The sequence below is a fragment of the Castor canadensis genome, chromosome X (genome assembly GCF_047511655.1).
Source record: "Castor canadensis chromosome X, mCasCan1.hap1v2, whole genome shotgun sequence".
Lineage (NCBI taxonomy): Eukaryota > Metazoa > Chordata > Mammalia > Rodentia > Castoridae > Castor > Castor canadensis.
The window spans coordinates 20,691,628-20,718,500 of NC_133405.1; the positions used below are offsets into that span (position 1 = coordinate 20,691,628).

General features: G+C 38.4%; 1 protein-coding gene across 2 annotated transcripts; it reads left to right on the forward strand.

Moving 5' to 3' along the window:
• Positions 1-248: 248 nt before the first annotated feature.
• On the forward strand, positions 249-22,159 carry Mospd1 (motile sperm domain containing 1). Of its 2 annotated transcripts, none has more exons than XM_074064408.1 (6): positions 249-377; positions 10,431-10,684; positions 10,797-10,872; positions 12,278-12,495; positions 18,393-18,554; positions 20,576-22,159. In XM_074064408.1, exons 2-6 carry the CDS (start codon positions 10,531-10,533, stop codon positions 20,605-20,607), a joined length of 642 nt encoding a protein of 213 aa, XP_073920509.1. In that variant the 5' UTR covers positions 249-377; positions 10,431-10,530; the 3' UTR covers positions 20,608-22,159. The 2 variants fall into 2 exon arrangements, with proteins under 2 accessions (XP_073920509.1, XP_073920510.1); XM_074064409.1 differs by lacking the exon at positions 249-377 and adding an exon at positions 657-1,349.
• Positions 22,160-26,873: the final 4,714 nt, after the last annotated feature.

Genomic DNA, 26,873 nt, shown 5'->3' on the forward strand with positions numbered 1-26,873 from the left:
GGGTGACTGCCAAACAAATACCAAGAGAACTAGATGACCTTCTGTGAGAGTCTCCAGTCCCCTCAAGGGGCGAGGTGGGGGTCGCAGGTCAGAGGACAGAGAAGGAAGAAGTCTGGAGCTTGGAGAAGGAAGAAACCCCAAGAGGCCAGGTGGCAACACGGGAGCCCCGCCCCCGGCGCTGGCTCCGCCCACGGCCCCGCCTCCTCCCTCTCCTCCCACCCCTCACCCCACCCTCCCCAGCCGCGGCTCATCCTCGAGGGCGGGGAGAGGTGGCATTTGAGTCCTCCTGTATCCCAGCAGGCAGTGCAGCCTGGAGACGCTGACAAAGGAGCGGAGGAGCAGTCGCAGCTGCTTTCCGAGGCGCCGGTGTTTCCGAGGTGAGATTCCCCCACTGTCCCGCCACCCACTTCCCTCGACTTCTGCGGAACGTGGAAGTTACGTGGCGGAGAGCCCCTGCCGAGGGAGCGACCCGAACCCAAAGCCCGAGCTCCGCTCATTGACTGACAGCGGGGCTCCGCGGCACGGGGATGAGGGTGGGCTGTGGGAACCCGGCGGAGGGGGTCCTTTCTGCCCCGTGGCTGACTGTCTGTGGCCCGGCCGTCCGCGGCGCCCGGCCGCAGGGTCTGGCCAGCTGCTGTGTGGCTGCCTCTTGCCCGGGCGAGGCAGGCTCGGGAGCCTTTGGTGTCTGCCCGGCGGAGTTCGGTTGCCCCGGGGATGCGGCTGAAGAGACAACTCTTCGGCGGACGTGGAGAGGAAGGCTGGGGGAAGGGGGCTGACTCCCTGTCTGGGGTGACACTGTCCTCGCCCTTCCTCCAGCCCAGCTAGTCCCCCCGCGAGCAACTGGAAGGAAATGGGGTGGGGGGCAGCTAGAGCGAGGCGTCCCGGGATGGCTTCAGCTCTGCTCTCTGCCTGGAGGGAGATGAAAGTAGAGTGGAGAGGCCGGGGAGGACAGCGAACGCCTTCTCGGAATAATGGGGGGAAGCAGGGGGGACTGGTCTTTATCCTTCCCCCCTCCCTGGACCTCCGCACACATCCTGATGGTTGCACCAGCTGCTCGGCTGTAAACAGGCTCACATGACCGGTTTCACACGGAGCCGGCCGGTGTGGGAACAGGGCTGGAAAGGCTGGGCCCCAATCAGGTGGGGGCGGATGTCTCAGGAAAGACCATCTCGTACTCTCTCCCAGCCCTCAGCCCTGATCAATGGTCTGCGTTTGCTCCTTTGGGAGAAGTAACTGACATCTGTCCTCTCCGACTTAAATAGCATTTCTGCCCCAGCAGAACTGATTTCACTTCGGGAAGAGAGGGGGCAAATATTAAGTGAAAACGGCCCCAGCCTTTGACCTTTGAGGTAAATAAGAGGACATAATCTGAAAATTTGGGTTCTTCAGATTTTGCCTAAAAAGCAATCCTGTTCTTTTGGAATGCCTTGTGTTCCTGTGAATTCCAGACAGAAGGGAGTTGTGTAGACAGAACTCTTTTTCAGGCAAGTCACACATGGGATTTAATACATTCTTGATGATGAAAACATCCACACTTGCTTGAAGTATTGGGAAATCACTTTGTCTATGAAATACTACATTCAGGAAATTGAGTAAGGGGTTGGACATCAACTCTTTGATTGCACATTTATTTGGTTGAAAGCAGAGAGAAGTTTGGACAACAGGGTCAAATGTGTCTTTCAAGTTGTTCATGTCTGTATACCCAAACAGGATGTGACACTAAACTAGTTTCTGAAGCATTTCTAGAGCTCTCAAAACAAGAGAGGATTACTGAAATACCAGGATATTTGAAATTTTAGAATTTTTCAAATCTGTGAGGGGTAATTGTGGTACATTCCCTGTACATGCAATATATACTTACATGGAGTGGACAGTACTGAGTAAATAGTAACCCCATTATAGGCAAGGTAGAAAATAGAACAAATACCATATAAAATAATGCATGCTTCCACCTTAAATTGTTTGTATATATTACCTTCACCAGTTTTTTTAATTTAAATTTTTCTCAGAGGGCTTTTGCATTTACCTCCATTTTCTAAAAACATAAAACACGAAACTACAAAAGCTACCCCATTCCTTTCTAAACCCAATAAAGAAAGTAATATATTCTCTTTCTGTTTCTTAAAAAAAAGTTGATGGAAAATACAGAAAATTTTAATCTCTCCTTAACCATCAGCAGATTATTAGTGTTGTTTTTGAGTCTTGTTTTGCTACATTATCACATTCTGGAGAATCTTGCCCTACAATAAATATATTTAAGTGATTTACTCTTTGAGGCCTTCGATTTCCTCATCTGTAATATGAAGTTTTTGTTTTAATCTCTCCATGTAGCTCTCAAATACCCTGAGTGTAGTTTTTGATAGAGTACCAATAAAATAAGTTGATCAAATAAGCCAAGATATTAGTATCAACTAAAAGAACCTGCAATAACAAGAAGTACCAGAGCTATTATTGAAATAGGAATTGCATGCCAAAAAATTCTCATTAGGTAAATTTGCCATGTAGGTTGACTTGTACCTGTCTCTTCATCAGGAAATTGAAGATGGCCTTGGATAAATCATACCTCCCAAATTAGAAATAACAGCTCCCCTTGACTTCCTTGACCTTCAGGGTACAGTACAAAGTAGTTCTTTCACTCATTATAGCTTCTTCCTGAATTAGGCAGGCTCTGTGATCTTAGTGATCAAGTTAGAATAAAAGGAGGAAGGTTCTAGCAGGGTCTTACTTTGGCAGTACCTTGATTAGATCACCAGAACCAATGTCTGGTTTTCAGCTTTTCCAGGTTCAAAATTTAATTCTGTCAGCACATCCCAAAATTATATATCAGTCTCAGGGATTGATTCCCACCAACCAAATTCACAAAAGATTTCTGTTAACAAGCATGCCAATTACTCACTTACAGTGAGAGATAGAAGGCTTATGTACAAACCAAGACACCCTCTGATCTTGATGATATGGAAATAGCTCTTGACCTCCCTTTTTCTAGGCTCTATGTGGACCATTTCTTTCAAACCTAGCAGTTGATAGGTTCAACAAGATGAGAGCTTTGTTTTACATAAAAGCCACTTCAGTGACACCTTTGTATGACTGTACTCTAGTCACCTGATTGAACTTGGGTCACCTCTAAAATATCTCAGATCTGTTTCCTCTCCATTCCTACTGCCTTAGCCTCCATCATCCCCTCATGCCACATTCAGTCAACAGTTACTTATTTTTTTATGATACCTACTCTGAAGTCAGACGTTGTGCATGGTTGGTCAATGGCCACCACTCTCCTACTTCTTCAAATCTCATTGGGCACTTCCCTGTTTAAAATCCTTCAGAGATTTCCCATTGTCTTCAGCGGTGGTTCTCTAAGATTGGTAAGTGTGAGAGTTACCAAGAGGGCTTGTTAAAAATACAGATAGCTGGGCCTACTCCCCGAATTTCTGATTCAGTAGGTCTAGGGTAGGAACCAAGAATTTCCATTTCTATCACGTTCCCAGGTGAAGCAACTACTTCTGCACTTCAAGAACACCTGCATAGGAAATCCAGCCTAAACCTCCAAACCCATATCTTTCCCATTCTTCTTCTGACTTGTCTCTCCAGCCTTATCTCTTGCCCCTCCCCCCATACATGCTAATTTTTAACCATATGCAGTACTGATGCTCATTGTGTCTCTTTTATGCCTCTATACATATTTTTCCTGGAATTCATCCCCCTCCACTCCTATTGCACACTCCTGTTTGTTAAGACACAGTCACTTTTATGCTCCCACAGCACTTTGAATCACCTCATATCATAATGACTGCTTTGTGTGTTTTTCCTACTAGACTGAAATTTTGGAAGCCTGAAACAAAGTTTTCATCTTTTCTTCATATTCCTTAGCCCAGTGCCTGGTATATATAAATGCTGAGCAAATTGTTGTTGAACGAGTTTGAGATTCTAAACCTTCTGAGAATGGTATATGTAGCAAAAATGTATTTCAAATAATGAATTAACAGATGTCACTTTGAGAATTGCACATATATCTTGAAACGACTGAAGAGTTGGAATGTCATAAAACATGGTAGTAACATGTTTATTCTAACAAGAAAATGTTTTAAAAAAACATTTCTGTAGGGCATTTTTTTGTGTGGTACTGGAGACAGAACCCAGGGCCTTAGGCATGCTAGACAAGCATTCTACCACTAAGCTATGCCCCTGGCCCTGTAAAATTTATTTTTCATTATTATTGGTTTTTTGAGATAGGGTCTTGCTATGGTAGCCCAGGCTGGCCTTGAACTCAAAATCCTACTATCTCAGCCTCCTGAGTGGTAGGATTACAAGTGTGTGCCACTAATTTTATTTTGAGACAGGGTGTCAATAAGTTACCATACTGGCCTTGAATTTATGGTCATCCGACCTCAGCCTCCCATGAAACTAGGATACAGGTGTGCACCTAGTGTCTGGCTAAGGTATTCTTTTTAAATTTTAAAACATACAGTATTCAACTTTAACATCTTGAATATGGAATAACCTAGCATACATATCACTTGTAGCAGTCAGTCTGAGTAGTTAGATAGCAATTTCTACCAAAAACCTAGAAAAGATGTTAAAAACAAAATTGCCTACTATTGAGCAATTAACACTAAAGTATAAATGAAGTTATAACATCACTTGTGAAAGAGTTGACTTTAGGAACATAGCAGCCATCAAAAAATCCTAATAGGTGATACTGGGAAATCAAAGAGGAAAGTTGCTGAGTTTTTAGAGTAAGAGGCAAAGATGTTTTAATACTAGTGAGACTAAAGCAACAGAAATTATTGCTCTTAACCATTTGGCCTTTGGCAAGGACCTTACTGAATATGGAGGACAGAGATAGCCCTTCTGGCCAGATAAAAGGGGGCTGGTCTGAAGGTGGAGCTGGGAACCCAATCAGAGTAAATGCCTAGAGCCAGGGACATGTAGTTTAAGTAGCTGGTACACTTTGACCATGCAAATTGGCCGCTGATTTCTGGGGAATGTGATACTTTGAATCATCCTTAACTTTGTTCAAATTTCAAAGCATTGTGGCACAACAATCTCCAAGGACCACTTACTTGGTTCTTCTTGCACCCTCCTTTTTCCAAAGAAAGGGAGGAGGGCAAATGAGAATATGCTTTCAAAGTGGTTTCTGTGTTCTTTAGCTCCAAGCTTTGAATCTATGATAGAATCTATTGAAAGTCCTCTGTTTTGTCTGAGTCTTTCTTATCTTTTCCTTCCTCTGTTTAGTGTAAGGTGAGGGAAGCAGAAAATAATCACTGTCACTGTCTCTCTGGATTGATGGCAGAAAGTGTTCATGGACATTTCAGTATTGCCAGGTGTAGTGACACCACCTGTAACCCCAGCACTCAGAAGGCTAAGGCAGGAGGATGGCGAGGAGACTGGGCTGCATAGCGAGGCCCTGTCTCAAAACACACGCACTTGTGCGTATGCACACACACACAGGATTTCAGTGTTTATGCTGCTGTTTGTGAGAGAGTAGTTTGCAAACTGGTCACAAGGTGGTGTGCACACATAAGGCTTTCTTTGGAATTTCATTCAGGATTGCTTTTCTGTGCTGTGAGTACAGGGACAAGGACAAGGCAGTTTTCTGTATCACCACTGTCTGCCTGTAAGGTCAGGGGCATGTTTGAGCCTCAGATTTCTAGGTAGGTGCTCTTATTACTTGAGCCACTCCACCAGTCCACGCCTCAGATTCTAAATACTACTGGCCCAGTTTGAGCAGATGAGAAGGAAGCAGGAGAAAGGGAGGGGAGAGGAGAGTTAGCTGGGAATATTGATTCCCTCCGCTCTCCTCTTACCCCAAGCCATGCCAGCAGCCTTTGAAGATCTACTCTGAGTCTAATTAGGGTCCTTTGCTTGTCCTGAATGGATGAAGTGTATTCAGCTATGGGGATGGGACATGGCCCCTAATTGAGGAAACAGTTATTAATAAGACATCTCTATGGTACCAGATAAGCTCATTATCTGCTAAGTGCCAACACTGAACTTGGTCTATGAGAGGTACAAAAACAAACAAAAAGCCAATATGGCATTATAACTGAAATATGATGGAAAGGTCAAAATTAATCCACATAGATCAAACGTCAAGTATTGAGTCCATATAGTAAGTACATTAAAAATATAATGGTGAGTTCCCTGTAGATTAGAGTGGTAGAGGTGTGCTACGTGGAAGAGAAATTGAACTAGGCTTTGAAGAATGTACAAAATTTTGCTGCCCAGAGAAGAAGAATAGGGCAAAGCTTGGCTATTAATGTCCTAATAAATAATTACTGACAGCCATAACTACAATTTCATAACCAGGAAAAGAAAGTGTGTACAATTCAGTAAGCGAAATTGTCTCTTTAAAAAAAAAACAGAAAAGGAAACAGAAATCAAGATAGTGCAGTCATGATGGTGATTTGAATTTTGGATCGTGCTTTGAGACTTCTGAGCTTCTTGAAAAGCAGGGACTTCTTCTAGAGATGGGTGTGAGGGGGCTAGGGTATGTCAGAAGCCAGCATCAGGGAGCAGGCCTTTTGGATTGAGACATAGGAGATGAGGACTGTAGAAGAAGTGTGAGTCTAGAGACCAAAGTTCTGCCTCTAATACCCTGTGCAACACTGGGTAAGTGTCAACCCTCCTACGCCTGCTTTCCTCATCAGAGGGAAAAGATTGGGTGTTAATAACACTCTGACTTATTGTGCACTTGACTTTTGGAAAACAGTTTCATAAATCAATTTACAGTGAGGGTTTACCAGCTTAGTATGTAATCTCTCCCCAGGATGCTTGTGCCTTATCATTTTGTAATAAGGGCTAGCGCAAAGGGAAAGTATTAGTCTTCCAGAAAGCCATCAATTAAAGGTGAGTGTTATGCTGCATTATGTTTGTTGGCAGTTGCTGATGCTGCTCTGGTGACCTGGTGCTCATTCTTCCCTGATTTCTCCTGGCTGGAGTTCAGGAGGCAACTTATATCTTAGCCAAGAGAAGTGAAAAATGGGAAGAGGAATATGAGAAAGGTAGTAAGCTGCTGAAACATGGCTAAACACTTCTTTAGTGTTGATAAGGAGATTTCCCATTTATGATTCATGGGGAAATATGTCTATATTCCAATCACAAAGAGAAAGCGTCAAAGGGAAAAGAATAAGAATTTCTTTTAAGCACTTATTCCAAGCTTGTAAAATTTCTACCTTGACCTATGCTAACCAACTTCTCCTTGAAGTTAGAACCAAGGGCTTCCCACTTGTCTGCATTGTTGTTTTTGACTTCACAGTTAGGTTTGTGAACCATCACATACTCTTTTTTTTTTTTTTGTCTTTTTTGAGACAGACTTGCCATGTGGCCCAGACTGGCTGAAACTCACGATCCTCCTACCTCTGCTCCCTAAGTACCGGCATTACAGGGGTGCACCACTATGCCTGGTCTCACACTCCTCTATAACAAAGAAATTTTAAATTAGAGTTATACATGTCCTAAGTTGCAAAACAAATTTTTGTTTTTCTCATTTTTACATGTAAAATAATTTTAAGTAAATGAAATCCTTCTATTTAACATATAGTTTAATGTTTTCAGTATGTTACTAAAGCATCATAAACTAGAGAATGCAGTTAAACTTTTTTACATGTTGTTTCTAGATTATCTCTTGTGTTTCAAAACTGACACTTTTTTGTGGCAATACGAGGTTTGAACTCAGGGCCTCATGCTTGCTAGGCAAAGCACTCTACTACCACTTGAGCCACTTCTCTAGACCTTTCAAAAAATTTTTTACATTAGTCCTTAGGAGAGTTGTTCGTTTAATTTGATCTGCTTTTTTAAAACTAGCTATTTGGAGTTCAGAATTAAAAAGATACTAAAGAGTTTTTAAAAAAGATACTAAAGGGTATCGGAAATAACTTCCCTTCCTCTCCTGTCCCTAGCCACTCAGTTTCTCTGCAGGAGCCCTCCTTCCAAAGATTTTTACCCATATCCAACAAAGTAGGTTTACATGTTCATTCTTGACATCGTTTTCCTTTAAATTTAGGTTTTCTCATTTTTATATTGAATTATCTTTCTCAATAATTTGTAGGTTCTCTAACAAGGAAATTAGACATTGTGACGTGAATTATAAATGTTCTTTTAGACCAGGCTCCGGTGGCTCACGCCTGTAATCAAAACTCAGGGCCTACACCTTGAGCCAGCCACTTTACCAGCCCTATTTTTGTGAAGTGTTTTTCGATATAGGGTCTCACATTTCGATATAGGGTCTCACGAACTATTTGCCCAGGCTAGCTTTGAACCACAATCCTCCTGATCTCTGCCTCCCGAGTAGCTAGGATTACAGGCGTGAGCCACTTGCACTCAGCCACGTATAAAGATTTTGGCCATGCATGCAGAATTTAGAAAGTTGTATAGTGTAGTTTAAAAGTTGTATAGTATATTTTAGAAATTATTAGAAGTATTTTTCCCCCTAGAGGGGTACCCAGTGTAACCAGTACTTATTCATTAATATATCATACAAATCAGAGATGCCAGCCTTTATCATAACCTAAACTCTCCTTTTGACAGTTTTGACAATTTTAGAATAAGTGCATATTATTTAGTGACATCACATTTGGATCTTCTCTTCCTATAGCCAAGCTTCCTAAGAATATAATTATAGGGTTTATTATTTTCTATCAAAAATGTATATATCAAACTTCTGAGATCACATCATTTAAATAGAAATATGTGTGGCTTTAAGCAAAAGAAAGAAAATTCCAGGCAAATAAAAATGCAAAATTAAAATTATTTACAAGAAATGGTTCTCAGAATAATCACTTTTATTTTATGGAAATAGATAGTTTGGCATAGTAGGAAGAATACTAGACCAGGAGGCAGGAGGCCTGCTGACCTTACTATTTTTTTCCTCACAAAATATTTCCTATAGTAAGTGCTATATAAGAGTTTATTAATCTATGTATGATGGTACACACCTGTAATCTCAGCTACTTGGGAGGAGGAGACAGGAGGATTGCAGGAGGATTGCCTGGAGGCCAGTCCAGGTAAAGAGTTATCAGGACCGTATCTTAAAAACAATCCAGGCTTGGTGGCTCAGCCTACAATCCCAGATACTTGGGAAGTAAAGATAGGAGGATTATGGCCTGTGCTGGCCCAGGCAAAAGCGTGAGACCCTACCTGAAAAAAAAAACCTAAAAAACAAAAACAAGATTCAGGGTGTAGTTCAAATGGTAGAGCACTTGGTGTGAGACCCTGAGTTCTAACTCCAGTTCCACAAAAAAGAGCTTATTAATCATTCAGTCTATGTAATTAACAAAAAGTCTGTGGTCTGTTGTGAAGTATATAAACATTAGATATTGTTACGAATAAACATGTCAGCAGGCCCTATCAGCTTAGTCAAAACAAGACCCAGGAGCAAATTCACCACTGTTATGAATTACATGCATGCTCTGAAGTAAATGGATATAAAATCGAATGACTATCTGAGTCACGTCATGGATTCAGTGCCTTTCCCTTTCCCTTCATGTTTCATTGCCTTTGCATGTGCGCTGTCCTTGGTCTAAGTGCCCTCCTCCCAGCACTTAAGCATGTACTCTTTTTTTGACACAGGGTCTTGCTATGTAGACCGGGCTGGCCTTGGCACTTGTGATCCTCCTGCTTCAGCCTAAGTGCTGGGATTACAGGTGTATACCACCATGCTCAACAACTCAGATTTCTGCCAGCTACAACTATCTGGAACATATTCAAGAACCCCAGAAAGAATCCAAAAGGCCTCTGAAATTGGAAGAAAATAGCTCTCACAAAGCCTGTGACATGAGAGAGGAGTTGTGCCACCTATGCCAAAGCCACTTACTGACTTTGAATTTTCATCAAAAACTTCAATGGCTGCTTGGCAAATGTGGCCATTCATGTCTTTTCAAGACATATCATCTTGTCTTGAGTTTCAGTAGAAAAAAGATTAAAAGAAAGCTCCCATCCATGCTGTCATAAGGCACTAAAGAAAGCATTATTGACACAAGTATAAAAGTGATTCTCGTGTTTTTCTCCCATAAATCGTGGAAACTTACTTTGCTTTTTATTCTTCAGTTTGTAGGAATTCTGATTGGCTCACATAAAATCAGTTGTGACAGTACTTATTCTTGTTTAAAAAAATCTGAGGTTTAAGAGTGACTTCCCTTTGATCTCACCTCTGAAAGGATGATTAATTTAAGCAAGCTTTAATTCCTTTATTCAAGTATTTATATAATTTATCATAGGTTGAAATCCTGACCATGAAAGGAACATGTGTAAATTTCTTTGCAAAATTTGGTAAAAGCTATATAAGTAAGCCCAGAGGAAAGGTCAAAAGCATGTGTCAGTGATTTGGAGACCTATTTTAATGCATGCTAAACATGCTTTTTGTGGAGAGATTATAGGTTAACGAAAATCAGTATCACGCAGTTTTCTTTCTCTTGTTCTCCTTCTATTTCTAGATTGCCAAAATGCTTTGGAGTTTTTAACTGAACCTAAGAAAGTCCAAAATAGATTTGAGACTGTAAAAACAGAAGCCGCAGCAAGGGGGATTCTGTGCCAATGCATCAACAAAAAAGACAACCAGAGCTAGTGGAAGGAAATCTTCCTGTTTTTGTGTTTCCCACTGAGCTAATATTTTATGCAGATGATCAGTCAACACACAAGCAAGTGTTGACTCTGTACAATCCCTATGAGTTTGCCTTAAAGTTCAAAGGTGAGTTTCTTAGGTCTATCTTATGAATTTTTAACTCGTCCCTACTAATTTTTTACTTGTAGAAGCTAATTGATTTAAAAACACTAATGGCCATTGTGACTTTTTCTTTCAGTTTTGTGTACTACTCCAAATAAGTATGTTGTCGTTGATGCTGCAGGTGCAGTAAAGCCTCAGTGTTGTGTGGATATGTAAGTTAAAATCACTTCCTGGTAACATGTTTTTCACTGTGTTAATATTTGTTTTTAATTTGAAAAAAATCTTTTCTTGAGGCTATTCCCACATAGGTGTTTATAATCTTTGGAGTTTTTGCTGAAAATTTGTCTGTCAAAATTTAAGAGGTTTCTGAGAGCTTCTAAACAAATCAACCAAATACACTGCATGTGTTAATATTTCTTTCCTCCTCCTGGTAGTAGTTGAGGTACAGATGTTAATGAAGGTCAAGTTCTGACTTATTTCTTTAAATTTCTGCAGCTATAATAGGGAATTTAGCTTTCCTTGGAACATCCTGCTATTATAGTGACATTTGGGAAACTAATAACACTACAGTTTAAGAACAATGGTAATACACGCTCATCTGAAATGATTCAGCTAATAAACCTTGAAGTTAATCTATATAAACAGAAAGCAAGTGTGTATGTAACTACTCATCTGTAAAAGGTTATCTGAGCTCTTCCAGATATTTTCTTCTGAGAGTGTCAGATAAACGATTGTTTGTTCAAGCTGTTCATATTTAATTTTCACTTTAGAACTAGTGGTGACCAGATGGATTCATTGACCATCCCTTAATTTAAGCTGCCAAGTAAACTTTATTTGTTTAAATCTTCTGTAAGCATGAAAAGCAGAACTCTTTTTCCTCTTGAATACATTTTCATCATCTCAAAGTCATCAGATGATACATCTTTGAAAACACATTTTTGAACATTTCTTTTGATTTCCATTCAGTACACAATAAGCAAGGACTATTCCAAAGAAACCTAGTCTTGCCAGATAAATGTGTTACCCTTGAACTGGTTCACATTCCCAAGGAAGAACAAAGTACAATAAAGGGAATTGCAGAAAACATGTAAAATTATGTTGCTTTATACTTTTTTCTCTTTAGTAAAATATAGGACTTACTGTTAGCCTCCTGGTGCATTGGTCAGAGTGGATTAATTACTCAGTTGCTTATTTTTACCTGTGTGTGTAATCAGTTTTAAGTCTTGAATGAGTTTTGTTACCTGAATAATAAATGACAGAGAGATGTATGATGTTTCTGGGAAAAAGCTATTGTCTATATTCCTATTTAGAAAATACTGCTTTGCACAGATATCCAAGAAAATGTCATTGCTAAAGGGAATTTTCTTTACCTTTCCTTCCTTTAGTTAAAACTTTGATTCTATGTTTTAGAGTATATGCTTTCATCAAATACATCAGAATTACCGATTTATTTTTGAGTTATACTCTGATTTTTTTCAGCCTCATTAACAAATTTCTGTGTTTGAGTATTTGTTTATATTCAGTTAATATTGTTTTAAGTGTTGAACTCTCTTGCTGCATTCTGTTTGATAGGCCACAGCAACCTAAACAGCCTTTATTATTTTTTGCTATTTTCAGTGTGGTTCGTCACAGAGATGTTCGATCTTGTCACTATGGTGTAATAGACAAGTTCCGCCTCCAAGTTTCTGAGCAAAGCCAGAGGAAGGCTTTAGGAAGGAAAGAGGTTGTTGCCACTCTTCTCCCATCTGCAAAAGAACAACAAAAGGAAGAAGAGGAAAAAAGAATAAAGGAACATTTAACTGAAAGTTTGTTTTTTGAGCAGTCGTTTCAACCAGGTAGTATTAGGTTATTAGTTAAAGTCCTTTTGAGGTATGACTTATTACTAACTTTAACCAGGGAGCTAAGAATAATTACTACAAAGATAATCTGCCACTTTAAGCCTAGTCTTGTACTTTAAAACTGAATTTAGAGAATTGGGATTGCTGAAATACAGCAAGAGGCTGAGAGCGGGCCTTTCACAGGCAAGGAGAACCCTCACTAGGCTAGGCTGCAGGGAGAGGGCAAATGTTACCTTAGGTTTTTAAGTGTGTGTGTGTGTCTGTGTGTGTACATGTTATGTATATTGACGGTTGTATATAATTGTAGACTATAGGCACCGTATTTTATAATGCTAGTACAATTTGGCAATTATATACTTTTGTTTCTATGACTTTCCTATATCCTTTCTCATTTAATTAGTTTAAAGGAGGGAGAGATTGTGTTTGGCAATAGGCCAAGCTTAGTTTGCTGTTCATATTATTTTAAAAAAATCTCATTAAAGTTGAAGTTAATTAAACTAAGTAGATTATAATATCCCCTGTGGGCTATTAATTGAATCCCTCTCCATTCCTCATTTCCTTCCAGCTTAGATATTCAGAAGTGTTATGATATATTCTTTCAACGTCGGCACTATCCTCATATTCAACTCTTTGGACGTCATTCCCCCTCCCTCCTAACTTCTTGTTATCTCCCCCAAACCTATTATCAGAGGAAGGAAATAAAATTTTCCATAGAAAAACACAGAAACTTTTTGATAGTGATACATGAATGTAATAGCAGCTGTTGTTAAAATTGCAGAATTATATGGTTTTTTTAAATCTACTTGTCATTTACATTAATTGATAAGTCCATATCAGTTTGTTCATATTTGAATATTTATTTCAATAAGACAGGGTGCCATTCCTCTTTGATTTACTGTAGCCAGTGTCTTCTCATTCTATGCAGCGAGTGACAGATTTCCTGGTGATACTCAGGTTAGGGACTAGGTAGTAGCTACTATATATACCTACAGTAATGACTTTGTTAGTCATTATTAACCAACAGGACTGCCTTTTTATCTTTAGATGAAAAAAGAGCCTTTTTCAAATGACACTTTGTCAAATCAATTTTGTGAAATTGATTTCCTTATGAAATGCAAGATTCTTCAAAATGCCTCTAGAACAAGAAAAGCCATTTGATGAACATTTGTTGATATTAAATTCCTAATTAAAAGTGGTCATTGGAACTCATTTTTGTATTTAACACACTGGTTTAATAGTCATGAATAATAAAAGTTAAGGTTTAACGTGTATGTGTATAAGAAGAATTTTTATTCTTTTTTACTTTTATTTTTGAAACATAGCAAGGATTTATGTAGCAACTCAGGACAAAGTAAGGAGAAAGAGAAAAGGGAGAGGAAGGAGTACCTCTTGCTTGACACACAGGAGGTTAGAACAGAGAGGCTCCTATTCTTTTTATTTTTTAATTCCTTAGAATTCAGGTAAAAGTCATCCCCAAAGGCTAAATAACTGTAACATGTATTATTTTATTCTTATTTTTATTTCTTTCTCTTTTTTTGTCATAATGGGGATTAAACTCAGTCTCATTCTTACTTTATTTTTAAAAACCGTGACATCTGATGCATATGAGGGAAATCTTCTAATTGTAAAATTGGACCGGGTAGCTAAATCATAGCATAACACACGATGGTCTATGTTTTTGGGGAAAAAATTCTCTAATCCATTCCTGTTGGGAAGCTCATTGAAGACAGGCACATTTGTTGTCTTCACCATTAAGTCCTCAATACTAGCACAGTACCTGGGACAGAATGGTTACGTAGTAAATGTGTGAACATGCTGAATAGAGAGTGCCATTTGCAGTCCTGGCAAACATGTCCCATTGATGAGTATGTACCCCACCGTAGGTAATAATCTGATAGTAAATTCAGTAAAGCATTTCCTCCTCTCCCCTCCCCACTCCCTTTTTCCTCTCTTCCCTCCTCTCCTTCTCTCCCCCTCCAAGTTGTTTTCTTCTTTTGAGACAGGGTCTCGCTCTGAAGCTCAGGTCCTTCTTGGACTCAAGATCCTTCTGCCTCAGCCTTTCTAGTGCAGAGATTATAGGCATGTATTACCACACCTGGCTGAGTTCTTTCCTTCTAAAGTATAATGCTGATAATACTTTATAAAGTATAATGCTGATAGATTTAATATATATATTGAAAAAAAGTGATTTTAACATCTCTTGTCTATTAAATCAGTAGTAATTTATGTGTGGATTCTAGTATGTTAAATTCTGTTTTTTTCATTAAGCTTATCTGAACTAAAATGTCGCAGTAAATTGAGATTGTATTCTGGAGGGTTTTTTTTTTTCCCGTGAGAAAAAATTTCTCTTTTTCAAGTTGTTAGCTTAGGAAAGATTTCAACAAAAGCATATTATTAGAAGTTTTAGAAGTCTAACAGTATTGTAAGATTCATTGTTGATTGGAAAATGGTTGAAGGCTATATCATGAATTGGATTTTAAGGCCAGGTATGGTGACTCATGCCTATAATCCAGATACTAAGGAGGTAGTGATCAGGAGGATCTTGGTTCCAGGCCAGCCCTGGCCAAAAGTTAGCAAGACACCCATCTCAACCAATGAAGTGGGGGTACCTATCATCCCAGCTATGTGGGAGGTATAAATGGAGGATTGTGGTCCAGGCAAAAAAATTAAGACACTACCTGAAAAATAACTAGAGGAAAAAGTGCTGGGAGTGTGGTTCAAGTGGTAGAGCGCCTGCCTAGTAAGAGCAGGGCCCTGCCTTCAAACTCCATTATTGCTAAAATAAAAATTGGATTTCAAAATATATTGAAAACTGTGTTGTAGTGAACAACAATAATCCCAGTACTTGAGAGGCTGAGGCAGGAGGATCAAGAGTTCAAGGTCAACCCTGGGGTACACATCCAGTCTGAGGTTAGCCTGGGCTACATAGTAAGACCCTGTCTCAAAAAAAATTGACAGACAGTAAAATGAGATAAATCTTAATTTAGTTTATTGTATAAAAGACATACAGCAGTAACAAATTTAAAAAAGCACCTCCAATCCCACACTTTAAACAAATTTGCTTGTAGTGTTCCATGTTGCTGGGCACCAGTGGCTCACACCTGTACTCCTCGCTAGTTGAGAGGCTAAGATTGGGGGGATGTGGTTCCAGGCCAGTCTGGGCAAATAGTTCAAGACCCTATCTCCAAAAATAACTGGAACAAAATGGACTGGAGGGGTGGCTCAAGCGGTACAGTGCCTGCTTTGCAAATATGAAGCCCTGAGTTCAAATCCCAATCCCACCAAAAAGTGTTCCGAATTACTTTCTAGACTTTGAGTATGTACATAAATATAATTTTATATTGTGAGTTTTTCATTTATTGGAAATGTAACTAAAATCCTACAAAGTATACTTTCATAATCTTGGCAAGTTTGTCTTAATTACATTATTAATGAACTGCTATGTCTTATGTTTGAGTCTGTGCCCTTTGGCTTAAGAAAATTATGCTCTTTATTATTGTTTCTAATAAAAATTGAAAATAACCTAAAAGTCTATCAATTGGGAATTAATTAAATGATTGTTCATAAAATGGAATGCCAGACAGGCATTTGCAAAGATCTGATAGAATGATATGTTTATATGTTGACATAGAAGAGGCATCAAATACATTTTCAGTGAGTGGAAGGAAACAGTTGTAAAATAGTATATATATTGTCTCATAAAATTATTTTACATGTTAATATGGGCATTTATAAAATCTGAAGGGATAGATTTCAAGTTGTCAACAGTGTTATCTCTAGAGAATGGGCTTATGGAGGAAACTTTGTTTTCTATATTTTTATAGCATGTTTTGTAACAATCATGTGGTACCAGGAAAAAGGATATTTCCATTTTGCAAATTTTTAAGCATTTATGCAAATATTCTTGGATTTTCAGTAAACACTAAAAAATTTTTGATGTTATTTTTGCTTTGTAGGCTTGCGGTTAATAGTGTAGTTTTAATAATAAATATTTCCTTGAAAATTCATCCTTACAACAAATATAAATATGAAGTTAGTTCATGTATTAACCAAAATAAGACTTGGGTTTTTTAGGTATTTATGTTACTGTTTCATCCTAAGCAATAATTACTACAAAATTTGGATTTTTTTAACCTGTCTGACTTTGGTGAAGTTCAATTAAATTTCACAACAGCTAAGGTATTAATAATTTAGAAAAGCTCCATTTAATACTAGAATGAACAGCATTATTTCATTAATCAAACAAGATTGTGTTGCTGTTGGCTATTCCTTTTAATGAAAGGAAGATTAATGGGAAATGCCATATAACAAAAAATGCTATTGCTGAGTTTCTTAAAAAGGTGGGTATAGGTATTGTACACATACAGCCAGAACTGTGTCATAGCAGGCTTGATAACAGATCTTTAAAATTTTTATTTTATTGTAAACACACTCAACATGAGATCTACCCTCTTAATTTTTAAGTGTGCAATACAGTATTGTCAGCAATGTTGTAGAACAGATCTCTCAAATTTATATTTATCTTGCATAATTGAGATTTTTGCCCATTGATTAACAACTCACATTATCCTCCTCCTCCAGGCCTTGGCAACCACCATTCTACTTTCTGGTTCTAGGAGTTTGACTATTTTAGATACTTTATATAAGTGGAATCATGGAGAATTTATTCTTCTGGGTCTGCCTAACTTCACTTAGCATAAATTTGCCAGATGATGTTTCTGCTGCTTTCTTCCTTACTATAAATGAGGTGGAGTGGGGACAAGAACTTTCATAAGCAGCTTTACAACATTCAAGTAGTGCCTTTTTGATGCCTTAACATTTTCAGAAATGGTAACAGAATGCTGCACTTATTGGAATCAAACCTATCTGGAGATCTCCTAAGATACTCTAGGGAGATAGTGCAGAACTAGTGTAGTGGGCTCAAATGGACCACAGATGATTCTTGACTTATGGTGGGGTCATGTTCCAATTAATCCATTTTAAGTTGAAAATATCAGCTGAAAATGCATTGAATATCCCTGACCTTACAGACATCATAGCTTAGCCACAGAGTACACAGTAGTGTCAGTTTCTCTCCTTGTGGTTGCGTGGCTGACAGACCTGTGTCTTGCTGCTGCTGTCCAAGAGTATCACACCACATATCACTAGCCTGGAAAAGATTAAAATTCAAAATTCAAAGTATAGTTTCTACTGAATGTGTATCACATTCACACCATTGTCAAGTTGAGCCATCCTAAGTCAGGGATCATCTATACATATAAGCAACCCACTGGTATAGAGGAAGAAAATTTTGAATGTCAGTTTATTTTTATCATATTCTTTAGAAGTCTATTTGTATGTTTTATATGAAGCATACTAGTACAGAACTTGTGCATATAATTTATAAATACACATGCATCAATGATACATGCTTGAATACTTTCTACTCAGAATACTTTCTACTGAGTAGGGGCAGGGAGTTGATGATTACTTTCTTTTTTAAATTTATTAGCATATGGTATTTGTACAGGGGTATATGTTGTGATATTTACATATGTGCTTAGTATATCTTAGTTAGATTCACCCCTCCATTGTTCTCCCTCTTCCCCCTCCCCCACTACTGTTCTTTTCAGTAGGCACTCACTACCTCTTAGTGCTATTTCATCATGCCATCCTATAAATGACTCCGAGTTAGGTTATAGGCTTCCAGATAAGTACAGCCGACAAGTCTCCATGGAGTGGGAGTGTCAGGGAAAGAGTGAGAGAAGTTAGCCAAAAGCACAATCTCTCCCACCCACTCACCCCCTCCCCACCAAATACAAAACAGTTCTAGAGAGTGGTGGTCAATATAGTGAAGGAACTTTTGTCTTCAGTTGTTTTTAAAAGCAAACCCGGGAATTTTTATCTCTTTCCAGAAAACAGAAGTGTCTCTTCAGGACCTAGTTTACTAACTGTCTTCCTGGGAGTGATGTGCATTGCGGCCCTGATGCTGCCTACGCTGGGGGATATGGAATCGCTGGTGCCTCTCTACCTCCACTTAAGTGTGAATCAGAAATTAGTGGCTGCTTATATCTTAGGTAAGGGATTTAAAGATGATTTGGGACATGTGTAAGGTTTTATGTGGGGGGTAGCGTGATTTCTTTTTTGAAAACAGATGAAGGTTAGTAAGTGCAAGGCATCAGTACCTTACTGATGAAGGATTGTTTCAAAAGCATGTTGAAGTCTTGGATGCATTTGAGCATTTTATCTTTGGCTCACATTTTCTCTTCAGCTTTTAATTTTGGGGGGGGGTAGTACTGAGGTTTGAACTCAGAGCTTCACACTTGCCAGGCAGTGCTCTACTGCTTGAGCCATACCTCTAACCCTCTCAACTTATTGAGTATCAAAGGCTGTACTCAATTATTTTCCTTTTGCTGACTTACAATGGCATAAGACATATAAAATGCATACATCCCATGATCCAGCATTTCTACTTATAGGGCCTGCTCAAGGAAATGCTTAAACAATGTGCTTACAGTGGTGAAAATGAACAATGCAGCTTGTTTATTATTATGAACCTTTCTCTTTAAACCAGTTCTTTTACTTCCTGTTCATTCTTTCAGTCATCCTGCTGAAATATTTGTTAATTCAATTGAGCAAATATTTATTCAGTACATTCCAAGTGTCCAGGCACTTGTAGTTCTGGTGATAAATGATTCTTGCCTTATAGTCTCCTCTCCCCTCTATCTAATTAGATGCCAACTCTTTCTAGTATTGTCTCTCTGTATTTGTTGGTGTGTTCTTTTTTATTTATTTCAAATTGTCTTCTAAATTGTCTCCTGCCTTCTGTGTTCCTTCCCCTTTGATTCTTTTCCCTCCAGATTCATCCATCACGTTGCTGTCAGGTTGATTTCCATTCTGTTTTGGTTTCATGACCATTCCCTACTCAAGAACCTTCAGTATCAGTTCACAGTTGAACATTTAAGACAACCAGCAACCTCTTTGAGACCTCAGTGAGCCAAACTTGTCTAGCTGCTTCCCTATGTAAATCCTTGAGTAGAGCCTGTGGATTATATTTATTGATTCTAGAAAAGCTCATCTTGAGTCTGGTCCTCCTTCCAGACCCTTGCTCTTGACATAACCTCACCTGAAATGCCTGTTTGTCCCATTTTTCTGTAGCTTTTCCTGTCCATCTTTTAAGGCTTATCTTAGCTTTTGCCTTTGAGAACAACTTTTCTAAATGGCCCAGTCCTATGTGATCATTTTCCTTCTCTATACCTTTTCTTATGGTGCTGGGGATGGAACTCAGGACCACCTGCTTACTAGACAACTGCTCTACCACTGCTCTACACTCTAGCCCTGTACTTATTAAATCACTTACTCTCCTTACCACTCATTTAGGACTAAGCATGCTCTTATATTATTAAATGTTTACATATTTTTTTGAGACAGGGTCTCTATGTAGCTTGGGCTGGCCTAGGACTTGCTATTTAGCCCAGCCTGGCCTTAAACTCTCAGTCCTCTTGTCTTACCCTCCCTAGTGCTGGGATTACATTTGAGTCACCATGTCTAGCATATTTATGGTTTTATATGTGAAATCTCTTAAGCAAAACAAGAATACTATATTTCTGTGTCTTTGTGGCTGTAGGCCCTTGATGGAAATAGGCTCTTAATGTTTCTGTTGATAAAGTCTTCTGGCTTTACCAACACTTTATTTTTATATATTGTATTTTATTTTTATTAGCATATTATTATTGTACTGGGAGTACATTGTGCTTACAATATATCTTAGAGTCATCCTTTCCATCATTTTAAAATGGCCTATCTGCTATTATTATAGCTGATGTGACTCGATAAAGTAGGAGGTATGTTTGATGGTGAAATCAGCTATGAGCAAACATTAGTGATTTAATTAAATCTATCCAGTGACTGCCTATTGCTGTAAATTGGATTTCTTCTGTGTAATATCAACTAAATTCAAATTGACTGAGTTCTTGGTAGAGTGCCTGCCTATGGTGCTATATTTCATTTGCTTGTTGAGTTCCAAACAATTGCTTATTGACTGGAAGATGTTGTAAAAATGCATGTCTTTAATTGTTCTCTATGTTTTTCCTCTTAGGTCTTATCACAATGGCTATACTAAGAACATGAGTGAGGATTTCAACTGACTTCTGAAGTAAATTTATCTTGAAAATATGAATGTGGACTGCCTTTTATCTCTATTTCACTCCATTAACACACTACAAACTATTGAATGATTTCAAATAATTGCAAATGTATAATATATATTTTAAATTACTCTATAATTTTATTTGAAGGACTAGCACTTTATGATATAGACAGCAAGGATGCTTCTGAGTGATATCTAGGAAATAAGAAATTCTTTTAAAATCTATACCTATTGGGCAAAGACTTTATTTAAAACATGTTATTTTCTCCTCTTTTTTCTAATTCATTTTGATTGATAAGCGTCATGTGTCCTTCAAAGTTAAAGGCATAAATGAACAAACTGACCAGCCTAAAAATAAAATTACATTTATTTCCTAGCTACCAACATCAGCTGTTACTATGTAAATTATACCTTGCCCTCTATCATTACAAACAGTTGCTATCGTGTTTCTAAAATAAGTTTTATAACTACTGTGTGGAGGGTTTTAAAAAAAGCGTAAGGTACTAAGGGATCACGTTTATCCTAGGGTCTCACAGAAGACAGGACATATTTAATTCGTCTTGTGAACTATAGGATGGGTTGTGGTCCAGATACCAAGTCTATGGAATTAAAAAAAATAATAGAAGTAGGTTGACACCTCTCTTTGGTCTGAGTTCTGAAGAAAGGTAGGCACTTGTTTAACCCCTAGCTTTACCTCTGGTTAATGCTTTATGTTCATAGGGAGGAATCACTTTATCTTTTCTCCCAAGCCCCTTGCCTGCCTGACTGTAAGTGACCTGCCCAGATTAGGAGGATCAGATGCCAGGTGGTTTATGTGGAAATGATTTTTCACCTTAAACCCTAAACCAAGTAGAGCAAACCCTTGATACCTGTGTCTGTTTTATATCAGTCACTGAGACATTTTTAAGTTTTTATTTATTAAGATGACTTTACCAAAAAAAAAATCCCCTAAGCACAACTATTTACATTTCTTTGTAGCCTCTTCTGATCTCTAACATATATATGCAGTTTTAACTGTTATTGTCATAGCAATTGATCTTTTGTCTTAGGATTTTTATCTGAAAGCACAACGCTTTGAGTCTCTTGAAAATCATCTTTCAGAGCTTTTTACAGAATGAACATATGCACTGCTACTGTAGCATTCTCAAGGAATATACATAAACATAAATATATGCCTGAAGTTGTTTTCTGCAAGCAGTACTCTGCTTCTAAAAGCTTTTATGTCTAGCCTTTCAGAGAAAATCATTGTTTAACCATTTGGGGAGCATAAATCATTCAATGGATCATGTCCGTATATTGCATAATGACTGAAAAGCACATATATATGTAATCTACTTTGAACTTTGTATAAAAAAAACCCCTATGTTTGGGAGGCTTTCACTCTTGTTTCTCTATCCATTTATCAAGTCCTCTGTGTGTATGTGCATACAGATGCAAGTGCATACACGTGTACATATGTGATAACACATTGTAAAGAAAAGAAATTACTTTAAAAAATAAAAGAAAACAGTGTTAGCTGTCCTGTTCCTTAAATTTGCCTCGTATTTCTGTGAGTTAAATAGGAAGAATAAGAACAGTGAATTCTATGAGCTAGAAATGTCTTGAGTTTCTTACTGTACCAACATGGGTAGTGAATTTTTTAAAACTTTTTGTATAGATAAAAGTCATGCTTCAAAAATTAACTCAAAGAAGGTGTACAGTGAAAAAAATCATACCTTACCATTCCTGTCCATCCAGCCCCTACAAGTGATCAGTTTGTTTAAATATACTTCCAGTGCTTCTTGATGAAAAATATAGTCTTTTTTTTTAATAGCTAAAATCAGAATTTTGTGCGTAGTCAGAGAAGTGGGACTTAAGCTGACTCTGGATGAGTGAATTTGGTTCATATACAGAGAAGGGCTGAGTTCACAAGCAAAAGCAAGGATTAGTGGGCCACAAGGTAAGGAAAATTGTTTTGAACCATTGTCTAGGGAGATATTTGAGACTGGTCTGTGTACCATTATTTCCATTCTACCATGAAGAAAACTTTTCACTGCCAGTGATTTAAGGGTATGAACATAGGCTATTGAGGAAAGAACCAAGGTAGCCAAAGGCCATAGGTATTACAAAGTTCAATCAAGGAAGAAGCAATGAAGTGGTTGTCATCATGAAAATAAATATGATTCATCCTGAAAGTAGCTACCAAACAGGAAACACACAGCACGAAACACAGCAATGGTTGTAATTATCTATCACTGCAGGTGTTTCTGCCACCTTGAAATCGTTAGGCCAGCACAATTCTGCCACCTGAGTTCACTTCAAAAGGAATGGAACAAGGTCAGCATGTAAAGTTTCAGGTTTGCAGAAGGGATTTTGGAAGCAAGTGTCTCCTGGATGTTTTCATTTAACTGAGTGATTAAATGGGAAGACTATAGCAGCTGCTGAGAAGATAGATATCTGCAGGGCTTCTGCACACACAAATAGACATGAAGGTTTCAAAATTTTGCTATTATGAAAGAGATTGAAGATTTCAAGTGCACCTAATACCACGACATTCAGAAAGAGCATGCCTAAAAGGAACAATTCAGAGTTAAAATAAGTTGGCAAAAATGGAACCCTGTGGCTACAATAGAAAATTCAGAATGGAGGAGTCCAGCAGAGCCTAGTTATATTATCCCAGTAGCAGAATGTCAAGGTAGTGATTATTGCATTAGGAAAATATTTGCTACACCTATAATCTGGAAGTGATAAACAACATACCAGACCAGAACATTAGTCTCCAGGATTAAATGCCAAACAAAACAACAAAGAGTTGACCCAGCAAAAAGGGCATTAGGATAAGGACTTGCTCAGTTACCACATCAAAGACCCTTTAAGTAAGCCATAGGCAAGGAAAGGAAGGACAAACTAGGACACTGGTTTGGAGAGGCTTTATATGATCTAGATAACAAAAATGTGAATGGACCTAACTCAATTTGGCTGTTTCCCTTATTTTGATTCTTCAGTTTTTCTCTGACTTTGCCTATCACTTAGTTCAAGATCTTCAGCAAATTAAAGGGACATTTATTGTGGGCTATGGCAGCTTTAGTGCCTAGTAAAAACTGGGCCCAGTTTCAAAGAAGATGATGTCTAGCTCACCAAATGCATTTTCCAACTAGCTGGGAGATTGCTTTGTGAATCACTGACTTAATGAACACATAAGGTGGCAATTCAGTATGTTATCAGGTAGGTGGGGGACAGCCCTGTTTCACTAAAATAAAAAGAATAAATGAAATGATTTCATGAGTATTGAGGCAGATTTTAGTCCACCAAGGTGGAGAAAAACAATGTAAAATCCATCTTGACAAAATGAAATGTGAGCTGTGCTAATGTTAAGAAAAACGTGCTAAACCCTGGGATGGGTGACAGAATGCAAACTTGGCATACACATGTAGATGAAATCCCACAGTAAATTACTTTTGCACAATCATAAGAGGCAAAGTTAGGAATTAATTTATTTGGGAATTTAAACAAAAGCTCTCTCTCTCGCTGGGCACCTGTGGCTCACGCCTATAACCCTAGCTACTCAGGAGTCACAGATCAAGAGGATCGTGGTTTGAAGCCAGCCCAGGCAAATAGCTCTCGAGACCCTATCTCAAAAAAACTCAGCACAAAAAAGAGATGGTGGAGAGGCCAAGGTGTAGGCCCTGAAATCAAACCCCAGTTCTGCAAAGAAACCTCCCCCCCCCAAAGAAAACCACAACAAAAACCCTCTCTTTTCTCTAAAGAACGTATTTTTGGAACTAATCACTGTACTAAGTAACCTGTGTTTTTGGCTGTTCTCAGGCTGTGGGGAAACAGGTGTTTTCTATTTGTGAGGTGGTTTTCTTTTTTTTAATAGACTTTATTTTGTAGTGTGCTTTTGGGTTCACAGCAAGATTGTGTGCAAAGTACAGAGAGTTTCCATGATGCACATGCACAGCTTCCCCCACTATCAACATCCTGCACCATTGTGGTACATTAATTACAATCCAGGAGCCTACATAAACACATAATTATCTCCCAAATCCACAGTGTCCAGGAAGGTTCACTTATTGGTGTGCCACATTTTTTAGGTTTGGACAAGTGTATAATGACATATATCTGCCAGTATCATACACAGTAGTTTGCCCTAAAAATCCTTTGTTAGGTGGATTTTCTTTTTTAACTTAAAATTTTATTATGGGAAAACTAAACATTTACAAAAGCCAATAGAATGTATAATAACTCCTATCTACCCATCACCTATCTTCAGAAATTACCAATCATGGCCAATCTCTTTTTGTTGTTTGTTTGGGTTTTTTTGGGGGGGTACTGGGGATGGAATCCAGGGCCTTGTACACACTAAACAAGTGCTTTACCACTGAGCTACAGCCCAAGCCATGGCAATCTTGATCAGATTCTGTAAAGGATATGGGAACATAGGTATTGACACATTGGTTATTACTTTTGTGGAAAAGGAGTTTCTTCTGAGTCTTTTTTTTTAGATGGTGTCTCATTATGTTACTCAGACCATTCTTGAACTCTTGGATTCAGGTGAACCTCTCACTTCTTCTCATTTTTAAATGAGTGATTGAAATATTCTGTGGTGACCACGTATTAAGTACTAACTGTGGTTGGCCCTTGCATACAATATCCAGACCCTCACTATGCCAAATGTGGTCCCAGGAACATGAGCATATCCTGTGAGCTTACTAGGACTGGAGCATCTCAGGCTCCACTCTAGACTCTAAGTCAGGTCAGCAGCTTAAGAAGACCCCCCAGGCGATCCAAATGTGTTTTAAAATTTGAGAATCACTATCTGCCTGACACAGGGTCCTCACCAAATAGCTGCCTAACAATCTTGCAGCAATAGTACAAGGCAGATACCATGCCCACCTTACAGATGACTGAAGCTGAGATACACAATTACCCTTTCCAAGATCCTACAGCTAATAAATTTAGGTCTGTATGACTTAACAATGTATGATTTATAACATGCTTCTTCCCAGTTAAAGAGTTCACTTTTTGTGGCAACTGTATTGTGTGTTGCACCAACATATGTGCAACACACAATACAAAACAACCAGTCATTTCAGCCACAACAACAGCAGAAAACCAAACTGCTACCATGCTAGCAATCACTTGCTCCACTGAAAGGAAGACCTTTTTCATTTTTCTACTAGCATATTTACCATGCTAAATATTTCAGCATGGTCAGAAAAAAAACCTGGAGCAATTATCAAAGTTACTCCCTCTTGAGAGTGACTGTTGACCCAAATATGAATCAAATTGCAAATCACAAGCTCTCCCAGAATGAAGAGAATTGCTGTAGATTCAAAAACTGTCAGACTAGTTTAACATCATAAAGGTAGGAAGGGCAGGTGGTTGACTGACTACTATTTTCACTTTCCAAACAGTTAGCTAGTCTTCACTAAATTGTATTGCATACAGGAGAAGAAGCCTTAAATGCTTGGGCCCTGCCAGGCAATACAATAGGTCCTTTTGTTTGGGTAGCTTTTTGAAAGGAATATTCCTGGAAAAGGTAGAAAAAGAATAATGCTAGGAGCACACCTCCAGTTTCACAGGAACTCATTAGATCTCAGGAACTTCTCTTTTCTAATCCTGGGAGGAGATTAGGCTATTTCCTTCTCTTTTACTGTCCTAATGACTCCAGAGACCTGCATTAATAGATCAGCATGGCTACTTGGTTTTGCAATGAGCTGATGTGATGATTAATTAGCCTCTAGCAGGAACCTGATGAAGTTCTCAGCTCAAAGCCCCAGGGATCCAGTATGGGGCAATCTAAACACATACACACACACACACACACACACACACACACACACACACACCCCGAACTAGGTGAGATATCCTGACAATTGACCTGGTGATGGGCCCCCACAGGGCATCTGATTGTCTCCTTTACAACCAAATGACCAGGACACAATTTGGTGTTGTGAAACAGTAATCCTACTCAAAAGGAGTAAACCTATGGGCTCCACAAAGTTAGCTTGTCTATGCAGGAAACCAAATTCTTAATGTATCTCCTCCTCCATTTAAATAATATTTGGATTATTTTATCCCACATACTAATGATTTAATAATATGTTATCGCCTCATACTAAAAAATTATAATGAACAATACTAAGAATTGAGTCAAAATAAGCAAAAAACACCTAAAATGGAATAGTGAAGACTTTAAGAATATTTTGCTAAACACTGAGTAACATTTTAAAACTACTTCAATACTGTGTTTTAGTAATGTATT

What these genes read in the sequence shown, in the direction of transcription:
- Mospd1 (XM_074064408.1), top strand. Translation starts at nt 10,531, where the DNA reads ATGCATCAACAAAAAAGACAACCAGAGCTAGTGGAAGGAAATCTTCCT. An exon ending in CCTCAGTGTTGTGTGGATAT is followed by an intron (nt 10,873 to 12,277) that starts GTAAGTTAAAAT and finishes TGCTATTTTCAG; the next exon opens with TGTGGTTCGTCACAGAGATG. An exon ending in AGTGGCTGCTTATATCTTAG is followed by an intron (nt 18,555 to 20,575) that starts GTAAGGGATTTA and finishes TTTTCCTCTTAG; the next exon opens with GTCTTATCACAATGGCTATA.